The sequence below is a fragment of the Rhinolophus sinicus genome, chromosome 14 (assembly GCF_057876585.1).
Source record: "Rhinolophus sinicus isolate RSI-liver-muscle chromosome 14, RSI-T2T, whole genome shotgun sequence".
Classification (NCBI taxonomy): Eukaryota; Metazoa; Chordata; class Mammalia; order Chiroptera; family Rhinolophidae; genus Rhinolophus; species Rhinolophus sinicus.
The window spans coordinates 57750664-57774952 of NC_142514.1; the positions used below are offsets into that span (position 1 = coordinate 57750664).

General features: G+C 39.2%; 1 protein-coding gene and 1 long non-coding RNA gene across 3 annotated transcripts in view; one reads left to right on the plus strand and one right to left on the minus strand.

The window, feature by feature from the left end:
* Positions 1 to 3780: 3780 nt before the first annotated feature.
* GIPC2 (GIPC PDZ domain containing family member 2) overlaps positions 3781 to 24289 on the plus strand; it is a 70659-nt gene continuing 50150 nt past the window's right edge. For both annotated transcript variants that reach the window (XM_019743360.3, XM_074334994.2), the window contains exon 1: positions 3781 to 4505. In XM_019743360.3, the coding sequence (XP_019598919.3) occupies positions 3990 to 4505 (516 nt within the window). In that variant the 5' untranslated portion in view covers positions 3781 to 3989. The remainder of the gene's footprint in view (positions 4506 to 24289) is intronic.
* LOC148755695 (uncharacterized) lies at positions 6684 to 10893 on the minus strand. Its single transcript, XR_016018651.1, has 2 exons — positions 10548 to 10893; positions 6684 to 6948 (listed from the first exon to the last, which is right to left on the minus strand). It is a non-coding gene; the product is annotated as an uncharacterized LOC148755695 (long non-coding RNA).

The following is a 24289-nucleotide window of genomic DNA, read 5'->3' on the forward strand; positions in this document are numbered from 1 at the left end:
GCCCTGCACCACGCTTCTTGCTTCCTACAGCTCATGTCATGCTGGATGCAACACTCCACCTCCCACCCCTGCCCAACTTCCTAGAAGAATTCAAATTAGGGACCTTTTCCATAATAAGAGATTATCAGAGATACCATTTTTGGACCCATCTATAGGGCAGGGCAAACTTCTAATTACTGAACGTCTCTTATTCTGCAATGACCTTCTTCCCCTCTGAGGCCCCACGATGATCCTTAGCTCAGAATATCATGTGTACCTCATTTTCCCTTTCTGTCTTTGAACCTCTCATACCCTGGAGGGTCTCTAACTCTCTCATGTATGTGTGGTTCCCATTGGCACCTATGCATTAAATTTGGTGGTTTTCTCTTGTTAATCTGTCTCATGTCTATTTAATTATTAGACCAGCCAGAACCTTGAGGGTAGAGGAAAGTTTCTTCCTTCTCCATACTATAGTCAAGGAACTGTGTGGGTAGGTAGACAATTTATCATATGAGAAAAAAGTCAGCATACATGCGAATAAAAAACTGTCATTTTTTTAGTAATAGTTGTAAAGAACTGTTTCTAGTAAAATAGATGTGGATTAGGATTTCAGTAAAATGAGGCATTAAGTAGGCTGCTGTGCCCAATCTTCACTTTTCTCAGTGTTTTCTGGAGGCATCTGCAGCCTGGCCCATATCAGCAAGAGACTCTTCCCCTTGGCATCTGATTTAATTCAACGTTGAGTTTGGGTAGGTGATCTGAGGGAGGGAGGAGAATAAGGTCATCCTCATTTGTGGGACCTGGGGCAAGAGTACAAATGGAGGCCATATCCTAACTATTGAAAACGAATTGCTTAAAAACAAACTCAAATATGTGCTATTCTCCTATTTTAACCAATGTATTTTCATAATGATCTGAAAGGCCAAGTTCAAATTGACAGTTAATCAGAGTTCCACACTGGAATGTAGAGATACAGGGAGAAACAGGTTTCTGCCTGCAGCCTATGCCATTCTTTCCCTACCCAGCTCTGGTCTGCACCCCTCTCCCCCACTGTGGCAAAGAGCTGATCTTTGGCCAGCCCACAGGCATATGGGGCTGTGCCCTTCCTTCTAGACCAAGTACTGGCTGCCTGGACCCTGGGAAAGTCTATGCAGTTTCTGGAAGCAGATTTGGGACCACTTATGCAGGGAAATCCAGGATCCTGGGTATCCAGAGCATGGTCTAGAAGGAAGGGCATGAGTTCTGGGTGGCCATGCCCCCGAACCCTGTGGACTCCATACCTTGTAGGGTTTTGTGCAGCTGAAGGAGGGCCAGAGGAGGCACTGCTTTTGCTCAGGTCTAAGGGTAATATTCAGTCAGGCTATGCTATGAATATACCTTGACCACCACCTGTCCAATCCCTTTATTAAACCATCACCCAGTATTTCTAATGTGAATGTACCATCTGTTTCTTTCTGTGATTGTTGCTCATACAGCTGATTCCTTAAGTGAGATTTACAGTAAAGGTGAGCTTGATATAGGCTTTGAGAGAAACTTTCACTTTCTAGACAGAGAAAAATACTAAGAAATTAAAGGGAGTTGAAAGGCTATAGAATTTAATGTTCCCACCCTATGCCAATACTTTTGCCCATTTATTCGATATTTTATTTGACACAGCTTAAAGGCAGTCTTCTCTTTGAAGTTTTTATTAATTTCACACCCTCTTGTGTTTCCTCATATTTATTTAGTTATTGATAATGTACCTACCACATATACTATGATGATTCACTTCTCTTCCTACTTTAATCAAATTTCAGTGAGCTTTTTATTCATACATTATATTGTGAAGTTATTTGGCTTTCACTTGATGGGAATGTATCATTTACTTGTTAGATTTTCTCTACTCTTTTCTCATTAGCCCAAGACAATTAAAGTAATACTTGTTAGGAACGGCCAGAGGAATGAGTCATGGGAGACCAAAATTGGTCTATTAGAATTTATTTGGTGTGTTTCAGCTGTGGGTGGTCAGGCTAGAAAATACCATAACCTCTCCGAGCAAAAAGGGATATGGAGTTTTATAAAAGGGAGTAAACTAGGCTGTTCCCCTTTCAATACTTCAGCGTGTTTTTGTTGCATTGTATCTTGCTACAAAGGGTTTTGGGCATGACCAAGCTCTCCAGTTCCACATTCAAGCCCCCAGGCCGCTGTCTGGACCTTCCAGGGCTGCTGATCATAAGCTCCTAGGAGACAAACACAAGCCAACAGGTATAAAGTACAAAGCAAGACAAGATGGCTTTTAGGATAAGATGGTTTCTGCATTCTAGGAGGCTTCTCCAGGCCTAAGGCAAATATAAGCTAGCAGGTACAAGGGACAAAGCAAGACAAGATGGGTTTTAAGATAAGGTTTCTGCTCCTAGCCTAAATATGGCCTAACAATCCTATTTGGTGTTAGAGCAATCATAAACACAAAGGCAAATTCAAGCCCTGGGATCCTATAGCAGTATTTCATTTTCAGGATGTACCAGAATATGAACCAGAACATGTTTATATAATCTTTTAAACATAAACAGAAACATAAAACACAAAAATTTTAAAGTTACTCTAAAGACAATAGACTCCCTGCTTCTCTGTCAGTACATTTGCTAATCTTCATTTGAGAAAATGGATTTTCAGGACTGAATTGATGTGAGAGGTGAGGGAAAAGGAAAAAGCTTGGTATGATGATTCAAAGATGCTGGTTTGGGTCAATGGGTACATGATCCTTTTTACTGAAATTAGGAGTAAAAAAAAAAAAGATGCTTTCAGGAGAAAGGATGAGTTGGTACAAGCTCAGTGTGAGTTTCCTGCAGTACATTTCCTTTCTGGTATAGTGAACTGCGGATATAAATCTGGAGGTCCACAACGAAAAACCAAGGTCAACTGCTAAAACCAAGAAACTAGATGTGTTCATTCAGGGAGAGCATGCAGAATAAGTAGAGAAGATGGACAAGGAGAAACAGCTTTGGAGAACACAGCTCCTGGAGAGTAGCAGTTTGCAAAGAAGGAGAGGTAGGGAAGTCAAAATAGGCTTGATTTAAGAATGAAATGGTTGGTGCAGTCAGATACTCTAATGGTCAAGATAAAGACTATAAAAAGTTAATAACATCTGAAGATTAAGAAGTGCTGACCAGAGTTAAGAGCAATTTCAGTGGAGTGTGGGGGCAAAGTCTGATCAGAGAGTCTAAAAGGGAGAAGTAAGGAAATGCAGCTAATAATTCAAGACTACATTGTGAAAATGTAGGTAGAGGCAACTGTAGGGATGGAGGACTTGAAAACAGTGTAATAGATTTGGACTTTTGACTATCGATAAGTGACACCGGGTGAGTGTGTGTGTGTGTGTGTGTGTGTGTGTGTGTGTGTGTGTGTGGGGAGAACAAGAGTCAATAGATAGCTTAAAAATAGATTCTTCAGGAGTGAAGAGATCATCAAATCAAGGGTGAAATGAAAAGATATTTCTTTCGAGTTTGGAGAATGAAGGTGGGTGGCGTTACAGATAAGGGGTGGGGAATTAAGGGAGCTCACAGGTCATTCGGAATACCCTTGATTTCTCTGTAGAATAAGAGGCAGGGCGCTCTGCAGAGACCAAGAAGGGCGGAGGTGGAGCAAATGACTTGGGAAGAGGACTCAACTTTTGGGAAAGCTGCCCAGGACAAAATAAAATCAGTTACTGAGAAGGGCCGAGGGTATTTGCTTACGAATTTAATGTATCAGCCATCTCAAACTTTTCCTTCCAATTCTGCCCTGTAGGGTGTAAGGCTCAGAGAAGGCAGGTGGAGGTGAACTTCTAACTTAAATTCATATCCCCAATGGCTCAGACATACGGACACGAAGGCGTGTGTCCAATCGCGTGACTGCTTGTAAAAGGCATCACAAGGGCCGGCGTGTTTGTACTCTCAGACTTGTTGTTCTGTAGCTTCAGCATCCCGGGCTTTTACGGAAACCGAGCCATTTTTAAAAGAAGGGGGCGGGCCGGGGAGAAGCCGGGAGATGAGATGCAGGAATGGGTACGACTGTTCTTCTCTCCAGATTCATCCGAAGGAAGGGCAGATGGCTGCCCCCGGTCCAGATGCCGCTCCTCCGGGTGGACGAAGGGGCCCTGCCCGGCGCAACCAGGCGGAAGCGCTATTGCCATTGGTCCAGCCGCGACTTTTACCTGCACGGAGCCCCGGGGCCCCGAGAGCAAAGTCCGCGGCGCCGGGCCAAGGAGGCGGCGGTCGGCAGCGCAGGTGCGCCCCAGCTCGCGGTCAGGCAAGATGCCCCTGGGGCAATGGATAAAGAAGAAAGCCAAGTCCAAGGAGAGCGCCCGGCTGGTGGAAGGCGAGCAGGTGGAGGGCGAGCAGGTGGGCGCGGGTGACGGCAGCCTCCCGGCGACCCCAGTTCCCCCACGCAGCCTGGTTTTCTACACGCAGCTGGCACACGGCAGCGCCACGGCCCGAGTGGAGAATTTCTCCAACATCCGGGAGCTCTACACCAAGATCGCGGAGGTGTTTGAGATCCCGCATTCCGAGGTAAGGGCCAGGTGCAGTCTCAGCCTCTCTCACCGTCTCCCAGCCTCTCCCACGCGCAGCGCGGGCAGAAATTGGCCCCGCTGGTTGAGCGGCGCTGACCTGAGCCTCTCGTTGGATACCGCGGGGAGCCCGCCGGGAGCGCTCCAGGAGAAGTGAGAGGGCCTTACAGGGAAGGGAGAAGGTAAATCCTAGGACCAGGGGAAGTCGCATTCCCCATGCTCCGAGATCCGACTTCTGGGAAACCGGGGGCGACCCTTCTTCCTCACACAAAGGGTTACGATTTCGTTGTCTGGGATTCAGCCTTCGGGGCCTGAGCGCCTTTCCAGAGTCCAGATCTGGCTGTGCGAATGAACACCCTCCACTTCATCAGGACGTTACCCTCCTGCTTCCTCTGCAGGGGTGGGAGGGCCACGCTGAGCATCTCCCCGGTTAAGGGGGGCGGGGGGCCGAGAACGAAGTGCCTTCCAGGGGATACCAAACCGAGGCCCTTTTTACCCCTCACATGTCCTGTCCAGTACCAACACCCGAAATCCTTTGGTAGTATTTCCAAGAAGTTTATTATACCAAAGGTGGATAAATTAGAGAATTATATATTTAACTACGTGGGACTAGTTAATAACATTTTCACAGGGGGAACATCTGCTCTAAAGTTTACACCACATACTTGAAAATGGACTGAAACTTGCCCTAATTAGATTTGACTGCATACGTGTCTGGAACTATGGAGTTCGATGTCCGCGTGATTTCGAAAGCACTCGTTTATGTAGACGCGTTTGTGACCACTTCATTTACACTTACCCAAACAAACTGCAAATGTAGGTGTGAGAACCTAGCCTGAGAAAGTATTTTGTCAGCATTTCAAGGAAAAGCACCCTGTCTTGTTGCCTTGGGCTTCCCAGTGCAGGGAGCTGACTTTGAGAGACAGAGCAGCATTTGGGTATCTGTTCTTTAACGTTGTTTATCAGGTCTGTTCAAGCGAAATTGAGGTCAAGGCAAGAGTCCAAGAGGAGATGAAAGAGAGCTTCAAGTGTAATCTTTTGTACTTTCAGGGTTCCCAGGGGGCAAATCACACACCTATTTTGTGAGTTATTTATATTGATATAGAGTAGTAACAATTACACTTCACATTCGTAATAGGACGTTTCAATTCAAAAAGCACTTTCACAGGAATAATGTCCTTTGACCCTCTAGAACAAGAAGGTGGCACGGAGTTCATTGGGTCGTTAAGGACAGAATTTGGAGACTGATAAACCTGGACGTAGAGACAGCTGTGTGGCCTTGAACACATTAACTTCCCTCAGTTTCAGCCATCTATAAAAATAGAGATAAGAACACCTACTATAAAGGGTTATTGTAAAGACTGGAGTTCATATATAAACTGTAGGCGTTCAGAACAAGTCACTCCAAGATGTACCTATGTGATATGCAGATTGTTTTGAGCTAAAGGCAACCAAGACCCTCTGGGCTCAAGAGAAACTTCTCCCCTCTCTTAACTACCTAAAATAATTTGAATTAGGAGTCTTGCCAATTTTAAGAGATTATCAGAGATACTATTTTTGGACCCATCTATAGGGCAGGGCAAACTTCTAATTACTGAACGTCTTTTATTCTGCAATGACCTTCCTCCTCTCTGACGCCCCACGATGATCCTTAGCTCAGAATATCATGTGTACCTCATTTTCCCTTTCTGTCTTTGAACCTCTCATACATGGAGGGTCTCTGACACTCTCATGTATGTGTGGTTCCCATTGGCACCTAAGTATTAAATTTGGTGATTTTCTCTAGTTAATCTGTCTCATGTCTATTTGATTAATAGACCAGCCAGAACCTTGAGGGTAGAGGAAAGTTTCTTCCTCCCCCATAAAACTTATCAGATTGTGTGGGATATGGTCAGTGCTTAACAAATTATAACTAATATAATTCATACCTAACAGTTAAATGACGGGGAGGAGGTACAAAATAATAGGGGCTTGGCCAAGGTCATGTAGGTAGCAAAAAAAGAAAGAAAAAGAAAAGCAGAGCTGTTATTTAAACTTGGATGTTCTTGTTTCTAAGCTAAGTGAGCTTGTTAGCATACTTAACTGACAACTTTAAATGTCCCTCCTGTAACCAGGGACTCCAGATTTAGTTCCTTTGTATTAACAATCTTCCTCATCATAATATGACATTATTTTGAACTCATGATGAATGAATTTATTCAGTCCACTTAATCCCTGAGAAATATTAATATCCCTGCTTCACAAAGAGGAGACTGAGACTTTGGGGTTCAGAAATTTTTCAGAATTGCACACATTAAGTAGCAGAGCCTGAATTTAAACCTATTTTTTTTTCTGACTCAAAATTCCATGAAGTTATATTGCTATATTGCTTCTCAAGTTTTCTGTGGTGTCCCAGGAATAGCTTGATGGTCATGTTCAACATTTTCAGTTTTCAATGCATTGATCTGCAAGATAAAACTCCAAGATAATATAAACAAGGTGTTTTGATGTGCTATATTCAAATTCATAAATTCTTATAATCCCAAATACATATGTATATTAGTATATTTATGCATATAACCAACATTAATGTAAGTTTTTCCATTTGGAGTAAAGAGTTAAGTATATTCAGGATAAAGTATTCATCATCACAGTATAGTATGTCATAAGTATCTCAATAGTTAATTTTGAAACAGAAGTAATTTATTGAGATAAAATGCATACCAGTGAGATTCCGTATCTCATCCCATTCCCCTAGCAAGAGAAACTGTGATATAAACTTTTGAGATGTCAATGGGGCTGAAACAAAATTTTTTTCCCTTAATAGGTTGACTAGATAGTTCAGTCAGAAGTCCTGCCTTTTTTTCCAGAGAGGTGGCTGTAAGGCTATAAATAGCACTGTGTGAAGAGCGGTACCCTTGTTACTGAGGAAAGGGGAAGGACTTGGCTTGACCTGGTGTCCGGTGCAGCTAGTTCAGGCAAATTTACTGATGGTCCATAATGTACCCATGGATGTCTTTAATGTGGTCATTCCAACCTCACCATAGCAGAGAGGCAAGGATTCTTTTGATTTTACAGTTGAACTAAGTGAGGCTTTGATCAGCTTGCCAGGAGTCACTGGGCAGTTATGGGGCAGAGTCAGGATTTGAATCTAGGTTGCCTGGTTCCAAGTCCATTAACATAGCAGCTGTGAGATTCTTGGTAACTGCTTTCAAATTATAAATACAAACCTGGAAAAACTTTTTTAAACAAATGGTCTTTACAATTAAAGCGTCAGACTTGACCACAAAAATCCTCATTGCTTCAAAAAGGCAATGCTGTTGTGACACTGACAATTGTGGATTTCACCTATTTCATGGTACCTGGAGGAAGCTAACTTTGAATCACTTGCAGGGTACAGTCAGTGATCATTACCTTGAAACAGATGGCCAATTATGCAAAAATCCCTTACAGCTGACATTGTTTTTCCTAAACAACTAAGTGAGCAAATCAGTAAAAGGAAAAAAAGAAAGTAAATTAATCTTGCCTAAAGGAACAGTTAACTCATAATATAAATGCAAAACACTTTTTCAAAAAATTTAATACATCTTTTAAAATATTCAGGTTATGTAAATGAGTTGATCATTAAACTCTTGAGCCATAATCATAAAATTTGTTGAAGGGGCATCTTGAATAATTGACCACTGTAGTTTAGCAAGTAGTTTGTGCCATGACATGTTTCCTTAATTATCTATTATGTGGAAAGATTATAGGAAAATATAATAATTGAAAGAGATTTTCTCAGAAATCAGTTTTGTAGTTAGATGCTTTCCAGAAACTGAAAACTCAAATTTCTCTTTAGATTTCCGAAATTATTTCCTTTGACTTGGTTATACTAAATAGTTCATTGAATAAATGAATCGAGCAAATTTGGCTCCTTCTCTCTCAAATTTATTTGACTACATAAAAGCAGTCAAATAAAGCAGTATATTTTGGAAGCAGAAAAAGTAAGAATTGTGATTTTCATTTCAAGCCCTATGTTCAACATAAAATCATGCTACTATTTCTCTTAAAAACAACATTGTCACCTGCTCCCATCCCTTATGCAATTATCCTATTTCTCCCATGTAGTGAAACTCAAAAGTTGCTGTCTCCAAAGAGATATATTCTGTATCTCATCTCTCTGCTCAGAAACTCTCCAATAGCTCTCCATCTCACAGAGCAAAAGCCAAAATCCTAGGATGGCTACAGGCCATGTTACCTCTCTAACATCATTGTTCCTTCTGCTCCTGTCTGTCTGGCGGCCTGGCTATTCCTTGAACATGGGAACCTAAGGGCTTTTGCACTGGTTGCCATCTCTACCAGCAGCTCTTCCCGCAGATTGCTCTTCGTTCTTTAAATCTGCCCAAATGTCACCTTCTCATGGAAGCTGGCACTGGTCATCCCATTTAAAATCACAGCACTCCGATTTTCTTCCGCACTGAATGTTCCTCCATAACTCTCTAGCATCTTATGTAGATTTAACATATTTATTGTTTTTATTATCTTTTTCCTTCCCCCTCCGTGTACTAGAATATAAGATCCATAAAATCAAGAATTTTGTCTATTTTGTTGACTAACGCAGCTCCAAGGACCTAGAACTGTACTTGAAACATAGTTGGAGCTCAAAAAATATTTGTTGAAGAAAAGAATCCTCACAATTACAGCACTTAAAATCCTGGAGCTTTAGCACAAAGCTTTAGTACTGGTTACAATACCGATATCTTATTGTGGTGTTCATTGTTTTTTATATTGTAGTGAGAGGAAAGAGACTAGCTTGGATGGGGGCAGGAGAGAGGAGCATCACTTGTATCTTGAAGGGGGGAGGAGTAAGAGGGTGCAGGTTGGAGGCTGGGAAGCTAAGTGGTATTTGTATCAAATGTGTACATCTCTACAAATTCCAGAATCTGAAGTTGGAGGCTCTGTTTGCAAGCAAAATTGCTTCCTAGATGAATTACAGGGTATGGGGAGCTGCTTTGTGAAGCTTCCCAGAAACTACTTCCTTTGCTCTATTTGCTGGCACCAGCCCTGAGCTCTTTCGAAAGTCAATATTCTGTATTTATTTGAGTGGCACTTATGAAGAATGTGAACTGCACTGCAGGCTTTATCATTTCCCAGCAATGCAGATAATTGGCAAATGGAACTGTGTCTCTTCTGCTTTATAAATGGGAAATCTGGGAAGAACAAAGCAACACAAGGTTCACTGATTTACATATAGACCCCCAAGGAAAACCAAACAAAAACACCCCAGATGTGAAGGAATTGGGATTTCAGTGTGAATTTTACCATTGAGTTCTGAGGAGTAGGAAGCAAGCTCGACAAAACCCGAGTAGAAAGAGTGTGACAGAGAGAAAAACAGCCCCTGACATCTGGGAGCTGGCCGGACCCTCATGGGTCGGCCTTGGCATTCTCCTGTTGGACATAAATGATTTCACAGAACATTGACGTCAGATAAGACTCTGTGACTGTGATGGATCAAGACAAAAATAAGACTACTCTGTAATCATGTCTGAGCAGACACACAAACATGAGCGTTTTCCAAACCACAAAAATGACCAGGCGTCCCCTGCCTTGCTGCTCCTTTACCAATCACAACTTTAGCTTTGATGAGTTCGCCCACCTTATAGCTAGATTCACTAAGATAATCATAGAACCGCCCCCATTTCCTGACAGCACCCTATCCAGATCAATGTTTCCTTAGACCTGCCCTGAAATCATCTAACACAAGCCCACGTCCTTTCCAACACCCTCGTACTGAGACCTTCACTGTTCCCCATAGTGTGCTGTCCCCCTTGTTGTAAGGAGTGAAAATCCCTGGTGGTCTTGGCTGGAGGGCATTGACAATCGCCACTGCTGGATGATTACAATGCAGTTTCTAGAGAGGCACCCTGAATATGATTTCCCTGATCCTACCCATCCTCTGTTTTAATATTTTGATGCTCTGATCATAGCTATTTCAAAAACCTACATTGCTCCTTTTAGGCTGCTATAGCAATTACCACTGAGTGGGTAGCTTACAAGCAAACAACAAAAATGTATTGCTTACAGTTCTGGAGGTTGGGAAGTCCAAGATCATGGTACCAGCACGGGCACCTTCTGGTGAGGGTCCACTTTCTGGTTCATGATTGATGCCTTCTTGCTCATTTTGGAGGGGGCTGGTGGTTTCTCTGGAACCTCTCTGATGAGGCACTAATCCCATTCCCAAGAGCTCTACCCTCCTGATTTAAGCACCTCCCAAAGGCCCTACCTGCTTATACCATCCCCTTTGGGAGTTAGCATTTCAACATTTGAATTTTTTTTTTGGGGGGGGTTGGCACCCAAACATTCAGACCATAGCATTTAAAGATAACCCCCACCAGCCAAGCGATGTCTCCTGTTCCTGCCTGCCTCTTGAGTTCTGTCCTGTGCGGACTGCGCCAACCTCATCTAACAATCCCCTCTTTACATTCCAGAATATTTAACTGTTTCATTCCTCAATGCGTTTTCTTATGCTGTTCTCACAGCTCCTATTCACCTTTCTAGTCTCAACTGTCACTTCCTCCAAGAAGCCTTCCTTGTGAATCTGCCAATCTAGATTAGATGTAATACCCATGATTGCATGATTTTCACATCACACTAGTGCTCTGAATTGAATTTAGTTACTCCTCTACTTCCGGAGGGCTGGGACTTTTAAAACATAATTTCATTCCTAGAGTCACTCGATGGTTTGGCTACTCCATAAAAGTCTGATAAATAAAAAATGATGGATACAGTAGGCGATGAAGCTGAAGACGTAGATAGTGAGATTACAAATGTCCTTGAAGCTGTATGGATTTTATATCGACAATGAGAATAACTCATATGTTTTTCAGCAGAGGGATGATTCCTGACTTGTATAAAGTAGAAACATAATCAACCATTCATTTACTATGTTTTCTTTATAAATGTTTGGTTTAAGTTGAGTATAATGGTATTTTTTGGAATTGCAAGGTATCACCTGAGAAGTTCTAAATATATTATAATCATTATGTATGTTTACTATCCCTCATGAGCATCAACTTCATTTTTATATGAAAAACTCAAGCAAAAAAACAACAACAAAAGAAACCAAACATGACTCATTTTGAGAAGTGGGCAAATAATCTAACAGCTGCCTTATAGACCTCATTGCTATCAGGAAGATAAGAAACGGATAAGACTGTTGCTTTTTGTGCTGGAAATACCCTAAAGTTTACTGGCATGTGAACAATTCTAGAATTAAGTCCAAATTCCTGGGCAAGGGCCGACCCACTCCCCAACCTCCTGCTTCCTCAAAGGCTGATGCCTGACCCCTTCGCCTTCCCTCATTTCTCCCACCACTCCATTCTATGGAAGGCTCTTGCAGGTTGCAAGAGATGGAGACACTAGGTTACCTTGGGCAATTTGTATGTATGTATTAGACTGTTTATATTACTAGGTTATGCAGGGAGGTAAGGAAGCTTAGGATAGGCTTTGCAGCTGCGCAGTCAGGTTCCATGGGCAACTGGAACATTATTGATGCTGTCCAGTGAAAACAGCAGACTCTGGAGAGCCAAGAGCTTGTCTAGTTGTCTGTCACCTTCCATTTCAGCTGTTCTCCCTACTTCTTACTCTGTTCTTGACTGATTCTCTTTTCTCATCCTTTTGACTTTGTTCCTTTAAGCCTTCTTGTCTCATCTCTTTGTGTCTTTTGTTTCGTTGCCTCTCTACTTTTTTTTTTTTTTTTGCACCCCACTCTGTCAAATTCAAACTCCCTAAGAGAGGCTCTGTGTTGGTGAGTCAGGGTGCTTTGCAAGGGGGACAGGACCTTCGGGCCTGTGGGTCTGGGGCTTATCTCTGGTCTAGTCGGCAGGACTATGTAGTGGAAAGACAGATGAACAGTAGGTAAGGAGTCCTGTTGGAGAGTACCGTGGGCATGACAGGTATTCTCAGATTTCTTGAATTAGGGGTGTGGCAGATACCTTCCATGTCCTACCCAGAACATGAAACTATTTTCAGTTCATATAGGGAAAATTGTTCCCCTACATATCCCTGTTAACTCTGTTAAAAGATAAACTGAGGCATATTGAAAAGTTTATTTGAGCAAAACTCAATTCTACTAGGACAGCATCAAACCAGAATTAGTTTGGAATGTGCCACAGACAGGAGCTAGGGGAAAGGTTTTTATAGAGAAGACATGGAAGCACAGCAAGGAAATTATTTGACTGGCTATAGTTTAAGCAGTTGCATTGTTTGGGACGTCCTCACTGACTGTTTGTGATGGGTTGTCCTTGGATTTTGATTTCTTACCCTTAAGGCAAACCTTTTGGTTTGCTTCTGTAGGCTACTGAGCTATTAGAACCACCTCAGTCTAATGGCCTTCTTGTTCAGTTAGTTTAAGAACTCTTTCTTAAGCTAAAGTCACTATCCCAAGCCTTCCCCCACCTCAAGATTGGGCTCTGTGCCTCTGAGCTTGTATAACTCTTATCAGACTGACTGGTAATTAATTGTTGATTTACTGTTTGTGTGCTCCGTAAAACTGCGAGCTGCTCTGGGAAGGGACTAGCAGTTAGTATGCAGTAAAAAAATTTCCATTTAAAGCTTGTATTATGGAAATTTTTAAAACAATTGAAATGCAAAGAGAATAGTGTGATTAACTCCCATGGCTACTTTGTTTCTGTTCCTCATCTGTATAATGGCATTAATAATAGTGCATATCTATTATAAAGATTGTAGAGAGGGGTAAATGAAATCATGTTTGTAAGCACATAGATCAGTGCCTGGCACATTGCAGGTATTGATCAAATGTTAATTATTATAATTCTAGAGTTGAAATTGCCTTTATAGTATTCCAACTTTTTAACCTGTTTAACTGCCAAATAACTACCTCATGCCTGATCATTTATGACTAACTTTTGCTGAAGGAATCAACCCACCTGAGCGCTTATTATGAGTTCAATGTTGTGCTTGATGTTGGGAACATAAAGGTAAAACAAGACATAGCCCCTTCCTCCAGTTGAGTTTAGTTCAAAGACAAGACTAGTTTTTATTTAAGCTAGAAGGGTTTTTAAAATATGTTCCAACGAATACTGTCTCTTCAAATACTATAGAAAAATGCCTTCAGTTGTCAAATAACTTTGGGAAACGTATCTTGTAAATTTGTAATACACATTTAAAGGTTCTAAGAAGTCCACTAACATTTTTGAAAAATGTGGTGTTTCTCATTTTCCACGCTATTTGACTATGCCCCCCCCTTTCTATATAATACTCCTTTGGACAGTATTTCAAGGTACATACTTAAAAAAAAGGCATACATATGTATATTTTAAATCCCTTCCCCTTTTTCACCCACCTCCAGGACCCCCCACCCATCTGGCAACCCTCAAAATGTTTTCTATACCTATAACTTTGTTTCTATTTTGTTTGTTTATTTTGTTCTTTAGATTTCACATATAAGTGAAATCATATGGCCTTTTTCTCTGTCTGACTTTCTCCACTGGGCATAATGCCCTCTAGGTCCATTCATATTGTTGCAGATGGTGAGATTTCATTCTTTTCTTATGGCTGAGTAATATTCCATTGTATATATGTACCACCTCTTCTTTATCCATTCATCCATTCAGGGACACCCAAGTTGCCTCCATATCTTGGCCATTGTGAACAATGCTGCAATGAATATATGGATGCACGAGTCCCTCAGTGTATATACCAAGCATGTAATTTTGATCCCATATATGTAAAACTATAACTATTCAGGAAAGTGTGGTAACAAACCAGAATAAATAAAAAGACTTCAAATCACTTTTAGCTAAAGGAAACATAGCAAAAGTTCTCTCTGTTTTGCAAGTGGATGAACTATGGATATCCTTGAAATTATAGAGACCCTCGTGTATTTAATGGTCATTTAGAGATCATTTCCTTCTTGTTAGAGAAGTGCTAGGCAGAGAACTTAAAACCGAAGTGCTAATAGTATAGTATTCCCTGCCAATCAGAGCTAGACTTAAAAAAATGAAGTGTTTTAATCTCAATAAAAGAATTTTGGAAAATAGAATTCCATGTATATGATTCAATAAGGCACTGTAATATAAACGTGAAATTAAATTTTTTTTAGAAGCTAAGGCATATTCTCTGCTTTTCTAACATTGAATGTATTGCTTGGAAATTTGGGATGGTGATATCACACAAGTTCTTCTGTTGTTGCCTCAAAACTTTTGGGATACTGGAAGGATAGCTAGTATCAATTTGTAAGATCCCTTCCTAATCTTACCTGTCTCATCTTTTGACTTCCTCTCAGTGTTATTAATTGCAACCTACCTCAGGTCCTCCTTTTCCCATCCACCTGTTCTCAATTAATGAGGGTACCGGTGATGTTTGACCAAAGCCACCAAAGGAAAAGTGGTCTCTGTGCTTCTGTGTTATATTTATTTACTAAATCTATTAGCACAAATTACTCTGTGAAGCAGAAGTCCACAGTGGAGCTACATGGTAAATTATGTTAAAACTAGTTTTTATTTTGATTAAAAAAATAATATATGTACATAGTAAAAATCGAAAGCAAGTGGATTACCCATTACCATGATTCCCTAGTCTTTTTCCTCAGACAATTTTGCTGTGGCCATTTTCTTGACTGTCCCTCCAGAAAAATACTCTATGAATTTACATGTATATATGTATGTGTGACAGTCTGTGAGTATCTCTGTGAGTATAGCCCCCACCCCCCTTTCAGTTTTCTTTTATCCCAATTAGGAGCATGCTATATATCTGTTCTGTATAGATGGTCGTGGAAGAAGCAAAGGAAATGAAAGAGATGAAAGGCCTGGCAATGGCACAGTCACTGGGGTCCTTGCAGGGTGCCAGAGAGTCACCAGAGTATTTTTCATCCAGGATAGCTGATACTGTGTCCTTAATGGCAATGAGCCAATTTTTAATAATTTCTAAGAAATCTGCAGGACTTCTGAAAAGGTTTTCTGTGCTTCTTTGTTCCCGTGTCTCCTTATGATCAACCCGTATTACCTGAGATAACCAAAGGTGTCCCTTGAAACTCCTTATTCAGATAGAAGTAACAGGTGAACAAATACCTTTGGGCTAGATGCTTGCTGAGGTAGAAAAAGGGAAGAGGAAGCCAACTAAGGGTTGATGTCTGTCACTGCTTCTCAGGACTGGTATCCGAAAAACCTGGCCTTCCTCATCCATCTTAGAAACTCTAGCCCTGCTATGTCGGGTGTGCTGAGGTTTGGGGGATTAAAATGTGGAGGAAGAAGTTGAAGCTTGGGCACGACTAATATTAGAGTGGCCTTGTGGCTTCTATGGATCAGTGAAAGGCAGGAAGGGACTTTTGACCCTGCCAATAATAGAATATTTGCTTTTGGGAAACATATCTGACCCTTGGTAAGTAATGACTAAGAGGCTGAAGAGCTGGAGCATTTAGAAAGTATGTTTGCTATTGTATAAAAATCTCCCTGGAGATAATCAAATCACATGTAGAGAAACAGTTCCAGGGTTTTTTTTTTTTTGTTTTTTTTTAAATGGCTAAAATCCAAGATCTGCATCTCGGTCTGTAAAAGTCACAGCTTCTTAAGTTACAGTGTTAACTTTAAGTGGCTTTAAAGGGATACACAGTAACAAGGTTAAGGAAATTATAATTCCATATCCATTCTTGAAACAGGTTTTTATATCTGTATATTATTGCATTAATGCAGCAGTGGTTGTGTGATTGGTATTAATACTATATCCTTCATGATACAGGGCCAAAACCTTAATTTAACCTTCTGAACTTTCTCACATTGGATACTTGTAGTGTGTTCTGGGTGTGGTTAGGTGTTAAGTATGGGCGTGATTCCTGTTACTTCCTTTCTCCTTCTGTATTCTTTATATTTTGTTCTTCCTATCTTAATTCTCCCACCTGTATGTAAAGGTGATTGGGGGAAGGGAAGCATGTCTTGAACATTAAGGACAAGGGAATTATTATTGAATACCTACCATCACCACTTAACCTGTGCTCTTATCTGAAATAGTAATACTTACCAGAACCCCCAGAAATTATTAACATCTACAGATGAGGCAACTGGATCTCAGAGCAAAAGTAAATTACTCAAGTCACACAGTTCAAGAGATGCCTTTGATCTTAGGTGTGGTTCTTAACTTTATTGGATCCAAAGTTCCCCTCTAATAGCTATTTATTTATTATTTAAAAAAATTTTTTTTATTGGGGAATATTGGGGAACAGTGTATTTTTCCAGGACCCATCAGCTCCAAGTCAAGTCGTTTTTTTTTTTTTTTTTTTTTCCCAATGTAGTTGTGGAGGGTGCAGCTCACTGGTCCATGTGGGAATCGAACTGGTGACCTGGGTGTTATGAGCATGGCATTCTAACCAACTGAGCCAACCGGCCTCCCAATTTTTTTAATTTTTTAATTAAATTTATTGGGATGACAATGGTTAGTAAAATTACATAGGTTTCAAGTGTACAATTCTATAATACTTCATTTGTATAATAACAAATATTTTGTGGCAACCCCATTTACTATCCTGAAATATAAGTTTAAACAATATTACCTACCTATACACATAATTTTAAAAAATTAATATATTCCTTATCTGTAACATTAGAAGCAAATATGGATTTCAATATACAAATACTTGGGAAAACTATCTTGGAAGACATAATGAAGCAGTCAGGTGCTTATACCTAACTTCTAGTAAATAAGTTTGGATTTAAAAAGAGTAAGAATAAGACAATATTCAATTGAATGTTGTTGACTCTTTTTCTTTATATGTTACATTTTGAAATAAGGAATAACTAATATTTGTGGCTATTCATAGAATTACATAACAACAATAGGAGTGGACTGATATAAATGTTTTATGTTTAAAATTCAAACAACCTCATCAGCATTGCTGTCAGGGACTTGATTTTCTGAAATGATGAAGAATTCTTAGTAAGTTTCTGCACAAACAAGTAAGTCATCTTGATTCAATGGTAATTGCAGTCCAGGAACATTCTTAACAAAACTTACTTTATCTGTAACACAGAGTTAGGCACTAGGCTTAAATAATTTTACACGTATATTTTCTACTCCCAACATACTCTCTAGTAGGACATTTGAAAGTCACGTGGAATGCCAAATAGTTCTTCACTGAATGGGGCCTTTGAGCATTAGTGTTCATACAGTATCCTTACCTCATCCCCTGTGTCTCTCAAATGCCAGTGAGGTCACACAATCATTATAACAACAAAAAAAGCCCCCACACAATTTCCAACTGTTTCATGAGAGGGCAATATCACCCTATGCCACAGCAGCAGTGCTTTATGTCAGGTTGCTTGAGGTTAAGCACTTGCTCTACACTGTGAAGTTAGGATTAAGGGGGGAAAAGTGGGGAAGCAACAAGAAGGGAAAGCCAGTAGAAAGACCACCTGTTGGTTTTATACATTTTGTTTTAGGATCTGTCTTACAGCATTGTAATTATACAGAGTGGTTTGTTAAATTTGTGATGTTCCAAGCTTTTGTAACATCACAAAGCTACATATGTGGCAATTTCACATGTTTACAGGGTGCTATGATAGATAAGAGAGGGCAGCGTATTGAAAAGGTTTGAGGTCAGTCCAATTGGGAGATGGGTTTCAGGGTAGGGTGGCATGCTCTCCCTGGGTTTGATGCCTGGGGATGCCTCCTTATAATCTCAATTTTCTTACTGGGAAAATATACACATAATATCTACCTGATAGGATTGCTGTGAAAATTGGATGAAATAGCATGTGAGCTATCTAGAACAATGATTCAATAAATGTTAGTTTTCTTTTCCTCTTCCTCAAAAAGATGCTTTTTAGGCATTTTTTTTATACTTCTTTTTTTTTTTTTGCAATTTTCCTTGTAATTTTTCTATTCTAGATCTCTACAGTTTTCATTCTCCTACTCTTTGGTTAACCCCCAAAAGTAAGGAAAAAAATTTAAAAGTATATCACTACATGATCCTCAAACTAAGCTATCTCATTGTGAAATTCTATGTTATAGTAACTAATTTGGACTCTTCTGATGAGGGCTTTCTTCAATAAAGTTTAGTGTAAACCTAATAAACTATTTCAGTCAGCAAAGTTGAAGATCTCAGGTAGGTTTGAAAAATATTAAATATACCAATTTATTCAGAGTTCCTCTGCACTGCATTTGTCAATGCTTTTTTCTCATGAGTCAAAAATAACTCTTTAGTAATACCCATATTTCTTTGTGTCATATCTCTAGGCACAGAGAATACCTGAGACGTAATTTGTCTCAGCATAATTCTGTTATTCTACTCCCTTCCCCCACTGAACATTCAGAGCTCATTTTTAACTTTCCCCACACTCACTAAATCTCCTAGAATCTTAATTGTGCTCAAGTCATGGACACGGATAGTTGTTTCCAAGGAGCTTGTGGGTAAGATCATTTAGATGCTAAGGGACAGAGGAAGAGCTCTACCACTGCCTTTCCTCAACATCCAAATCTTACGTTTGTCCTTTGCTGTCTTATCATCCTGAAATGGGAACGTGCTTATTTGATCATATAGGAGATGCGTTATAAATAGGTGGCCATACAGTTATATTCCAAACCGAGACACTTCAGAGAGTGAAAGGAGAAAACTGGGACTTCGAGTCATCCTAGTTATAACCAAATTGTCTACAAGAAAGGGAGAAAGAAGAAAAGCATGTGAGAAGGTTTATCATACATTTGTTAATTAAACACCAACAATATACAAGCCCAGTTTCCTGGGCAGTAAGGAAGGTTTTGAATTATAGGCATGTAGGGAGGGGGTGGGGAGAGGAGAGTGTGGTTGTAAAAATAGAAGCAGGTAGTGAGGGCGCAGGGTCAGCACTAAGCCCGGAGTCAGGAGACTCTGGTACTCCTTGTCCTGGCTCTGGCTTGGTGACACATTCCTGGGAGTTGAGGATGGAGCCCTGCGGGAGCCTGCTGTCTTCTTTGGGAAGCCTCCTGATACTGCTATGTCGTCCTCCCCTCTGCTCTCATGCTCTGTCTGCCCAGTCCCAGGAGCCTTACAGGCAGGAATGGCAGTAATGTTGGCAGGCAGAGGGTGGGAAGAAGCTGCTTAGAGTGGAGCTTCAACTCTGAGCAAAGGGGAGAGTCTTTGACCTGGGCTGTGCCTAAGTGTCTCCGATTCTGTGCCAGAATTCTATTCTTGGCAGCTTCTCGCTACCTTTTCCAGGTCTGTGTTCTTGGGGCTCTCTCTCCCTGGGGTGGGAGATAGTTCAAAATGGAGCAACCCTCAGCCTAGAAGAATCTTCACACACACTCTCCAGATTCTGGGCTAAACTCACTTGTGTCACACCGGCCCTACCCATAGGTGAAATTTTTTATACTTTTCAAATTTTCTAATGACTAAGTGTCTATGGTGGCCAGTGAGTTTGACACCTCTCATCTAGGGAACCCTGTAGTACGTTTTTCTTGGTCATCTCTCACCCTGTCACTCTGTAGTACATTTTTCTAACATCTTTCAGCTGTCCTACTTTAGAATGAAAATCGGTTTCAGGCTTTCTCTCTCAAAATGTTTATAGTTTCTCACATGGCCCATTTTATTTTATTTTTTTCCATAAGGTGCTCATCTCTTTCTGTCAGATATTCTGTTCTAGGGAATACTAAAGAATAGACCACCCTCCCCAGTCACTCCATCTTGAAACTTGAGGGGCCCACCATGATTTATTTGGGTGGGTTTAAAATATTGCATGCTTTGCAGACATTTCATTGTGCCTCCTGGGCTAATATGAAAACGGTGCTACATGAGCATTTTGTCAAACAGGTTTTAAAATTTTGTTTAAGGACTCTGGGATCTAACGGCCATTTTAAAACAAGTTATATTTGTATATTTATTTGGTACACTGGAAAGTTTAAAATCACAATTCTCTGAATTATAATTTATAATATTTATGTTTCACAACATTGTTCTCATTGTTTACATTGAGATGTAAAATGTCTCCTTGTTATGTAGTCTTTCCTTGCCCTTTCAAGTTCTCTTTCATCTTAGGTGTCAAACAAGAGGAGGCTTTTGAGAAGATAAGTGTTTTAGAAAGACAGAAATTTGAGACCGCACCTGACAAGGGGAATAGCAGTGATTTATGATGTCTATAAAATTGGCATGTAACCTTGCAGCATTATTAGATTAGGGTAAAAAGCTCAGATATCTCCTCTAACTGGGAGAATATTATGGAATAGGCTGATATATATAGCTATACATATTTGATTTGTCTTACGCATTGGTTTAGTGTCTTTGTAATGTCCACAAAGGCAAGACTGAAACCTCTTCCTATTCGTTTAGCCATGTCTTAAGTTTCAAGAATTGTTTTGAGATTTTGACTTTCTTTGATACACAGTTACTTTGATTAGATTTCATTAATAAAAAAATGTTCTTTTGGTTACTGTGGGAAGTCAATTGGTAGAAGAAAAATGTGATTTTGATTTTCTTTCCTTTTTTTTGATAAAATTATTTTTGTCACAGTATTTTGCTCATTAAAAACACTGGGAAAAAATGTAGTACTGGAGAAGGAAGAGTACAAAGGATGATTCACCTTTTATTTAAGACTTTCCGTTGCTGACCCAGGACAGCTAATTTAGAAGTGAATCATTTATAGAAAGTTCTACACAGTTCGAGGCAGGGCTTTGTACAATATCCCCATGAAGGTCTAAATAGAGCATACTGTATCAGGTTTCTAAATATCTGTCTTGTTGCCAATTTTATATCTTTTCTAAACTATGAAACTTGTTTCTAGATGACTATAGCCATTGACAAGGTTATATATTAAAATAATAATAAAATAATGTGCATTTAAAAAACAAATCTTAGAAATTTATTATGCGTATTATACTGGGAAATAATAGGCATGATATTTTAAATGTCTGTGCTTATAATACAAAGAAATGAATGTCACTTGTTAGTTTTAAAATGATTTAACCAGAAGAAATAATTTAAAATTTTTTATTTACAGTAAATCAGTGTGTTATTAATTTAACATTTTGATATTTATTAACCATCTGATACATTTGACTTTTAAAGTTCAGTTACAAATAACTACTTTTTGTAAGCTGTCTTCACCCCTTTTAGGAAGTGGATGGTTCATTAAATAAATACAGTGTATTTGGCTCCATATAGAGAGAAAAACTGTGTAGTCTCTGCTTTCTAGGGATTTTATATTAAAGGCTGAGTTTATGTTTACATCACAGCTACAGAATTATGGGTTAAAAAAAGCTCAAAAGTCTGAATTCCAGTTTTGACTATTATTCATTAGCCATGTGACCTTAGACAAATTACCTAACAGGTCTGAGCTGGTTTTTCTCCTCTGCACAGGAAGTAGTGATGCCTGCCCTTATGACCTGACTCAGAAGGATCAGTTGAGCTGGTGCTTTAGGAGGTGATTGGTAGTTTAGATGTCTCTACATTAGGTGTCAGAGAGACAACATTGCAAGGAAAAGAGTTTTGAGTTTGATAACCATGGCTGGAATTACATTCGCACCAAATACTGCTTAACCACAAGACATTTTATCTTTTTAATGACTTTATTTTCTAATCTGTGAAAAATGGGTATAATATCACCTCACAGAATTGTTGTGAGGATTAAATGAGATAATGTATGAAAGTAACTGCTACCCATAAGTAATCAACTGATGTTTCTTGGACCTTAATTTTGATTTTTTCCCCTTCTTCTGGAACTTTATCTCCCCAGTTTCTTCAGTTTCACTGTACTTTCCTAGAAGTGGGAGCCAGTATCCAAAGAGGGTGAGCAGGTTTCCCAGTCTATGAATATAATTGAAGAATTGTTTGAGTTCTAGAAGTTCTTTGATACAACGCATTTACCAAGTGTTTTTGGGGAATCATGTTGGATAAGACACCCAGAACTTTTGGAAAGAGTTTTGAGTAACATAATTCTGTTACTGTGGCTTGGCCAGCATTCAGGGTAAAAGGGTAATTTTTCTCCCCCAACAATTATTTTGTTCTTAGTTTCAGGTTGTTTTTTAATTCCTTCTATTTTAAGGACAGTTAATTAGCTGGAGGTAAGATAATCTTTTTTTTTTTCTTTTTGAGAAAAAAGTCTTTGAGACTTAGATAATAAGAACAGACCAGATAAAACCTTAGTCATTAACAAAGGAAAAATAATCCAAGTGGTTTTCTTCTATTGAAAAATGTGGTATTAACTCGTGATGAAAGTATGGTTTAGTTAATTACTAGGTTTATTATTATGCACTTTCTGTTCTTTATTTTCTATAATGACATTGACTGATATTTTTATAATGCTTATTTTAGAAAACATGTAAAATGTTAGCAAGATTGTTGGGATAGATTGAGATGTAGGAAAGTAGTTGTATTAAAATATTTAGTAACACTGCTGTTTTAGATCACCACAAGAGGTATCTGTTCCAGTTGCTTCTATTTAAAATTATACCACAAATACTGTAACACAAGGAATACCAGCTACACAAGCCCGCAATTTCTTTTAGAGATCTTTGGAACGTGTACAATGTTGGGCCAACTCAGTTCCTGTTTAAGGAAAGCATTTAACAAAGGAAAGTTGAAAATGGGCTTCCTGGAGTTATAAAAATGCATTTTGATATGTTTTCTGAGAGATTTGTAAACTGTTTGTGGGCTAGAACATCTTTTGAAGCACTAATGAGAAATGATGTATTTAACTCTATTCACAAAACACATTTGTGGAATATATAATAGTGCCATCAGAGAAAAAGCAATATTAAATTATATTAATGGACTCTGTATTGTAGTTCAGACTTTTATCATCCTCACCATATTGAGTTTCAAGGGTGAATAATCATAACCATGTGAGAACTAGAAAATTGAAATATAAAGGCATGGTAAGAATAGTGCCCATGAGTTATCCTACAACAACAAAAAAAGCTGAAGGATAATGTAATTTATGTGGAAAATGAAATCCATCCTGGTTATGACATTAAAAGGAGCAAAATCTGATATCTTTAGGACAAGTAATGCAACTTAAGAAGCTGTCAAGCATAGGTGTTGAAGAAACATTTGTCTTCTAGGAATAATAACAATAGCCTTTATATAGAGCTTTTTGGTTTAAAAAGCACTCTTACATATAGTCTCTTTCCGAGTTTTTGTAACCACAGTGTGATGTAGACCAAGCTTTACTGATTTCATAATGTACATGAGGACCAAGGAGGTCAAATGACTGGACTAAGCTCACTTGAGAGTACAGAGTTGGGCCTAGATGCAGGTCTCTTACCTCTCAATCCATTGTTTTCTTCTCTTTCCTTTTATTATCTTTCCTTTATTTTTAACAACCATTACAAAAATGACATAGCTCCTCTCTAGAGAGCTGTTTATTTTGCTGATATTGGAGAAAAGGGAGAGGCACTTTTTGTGCCTGAAATTATTTTTTTCAGGTTTTAAGTGTTTACACAGTTCTTACTAATACAACTGTTTTTAAAATATAGCAGTAAAAGGTCATTTACTATTTAAAAGAGATACATACATGGTATAGAAAAAAATCTATGTAGTCAGTTCAACTATTAAAGCAGATAACTGAAAATTGTTAAATGAAAATTAAATGTTTGCAGTACTCCCTAAACAGATAGGAAATAAAAATGCATATATCCATAGGAATTTGATTATGTTGCATTATTGACTATAAAAACAAAAACAAAGAAAAACTACTGTGAAAGATAACATCAGGGCTTGGAAAACATTTTACAACAGCAAATAAATGTATTTCAATTTTACATTTAATTATGGTACTACAATAAAAAGTTGACCATTCACATATCTATGTATTTTACAGCAGATTGGTAAAACTGATGCCAACT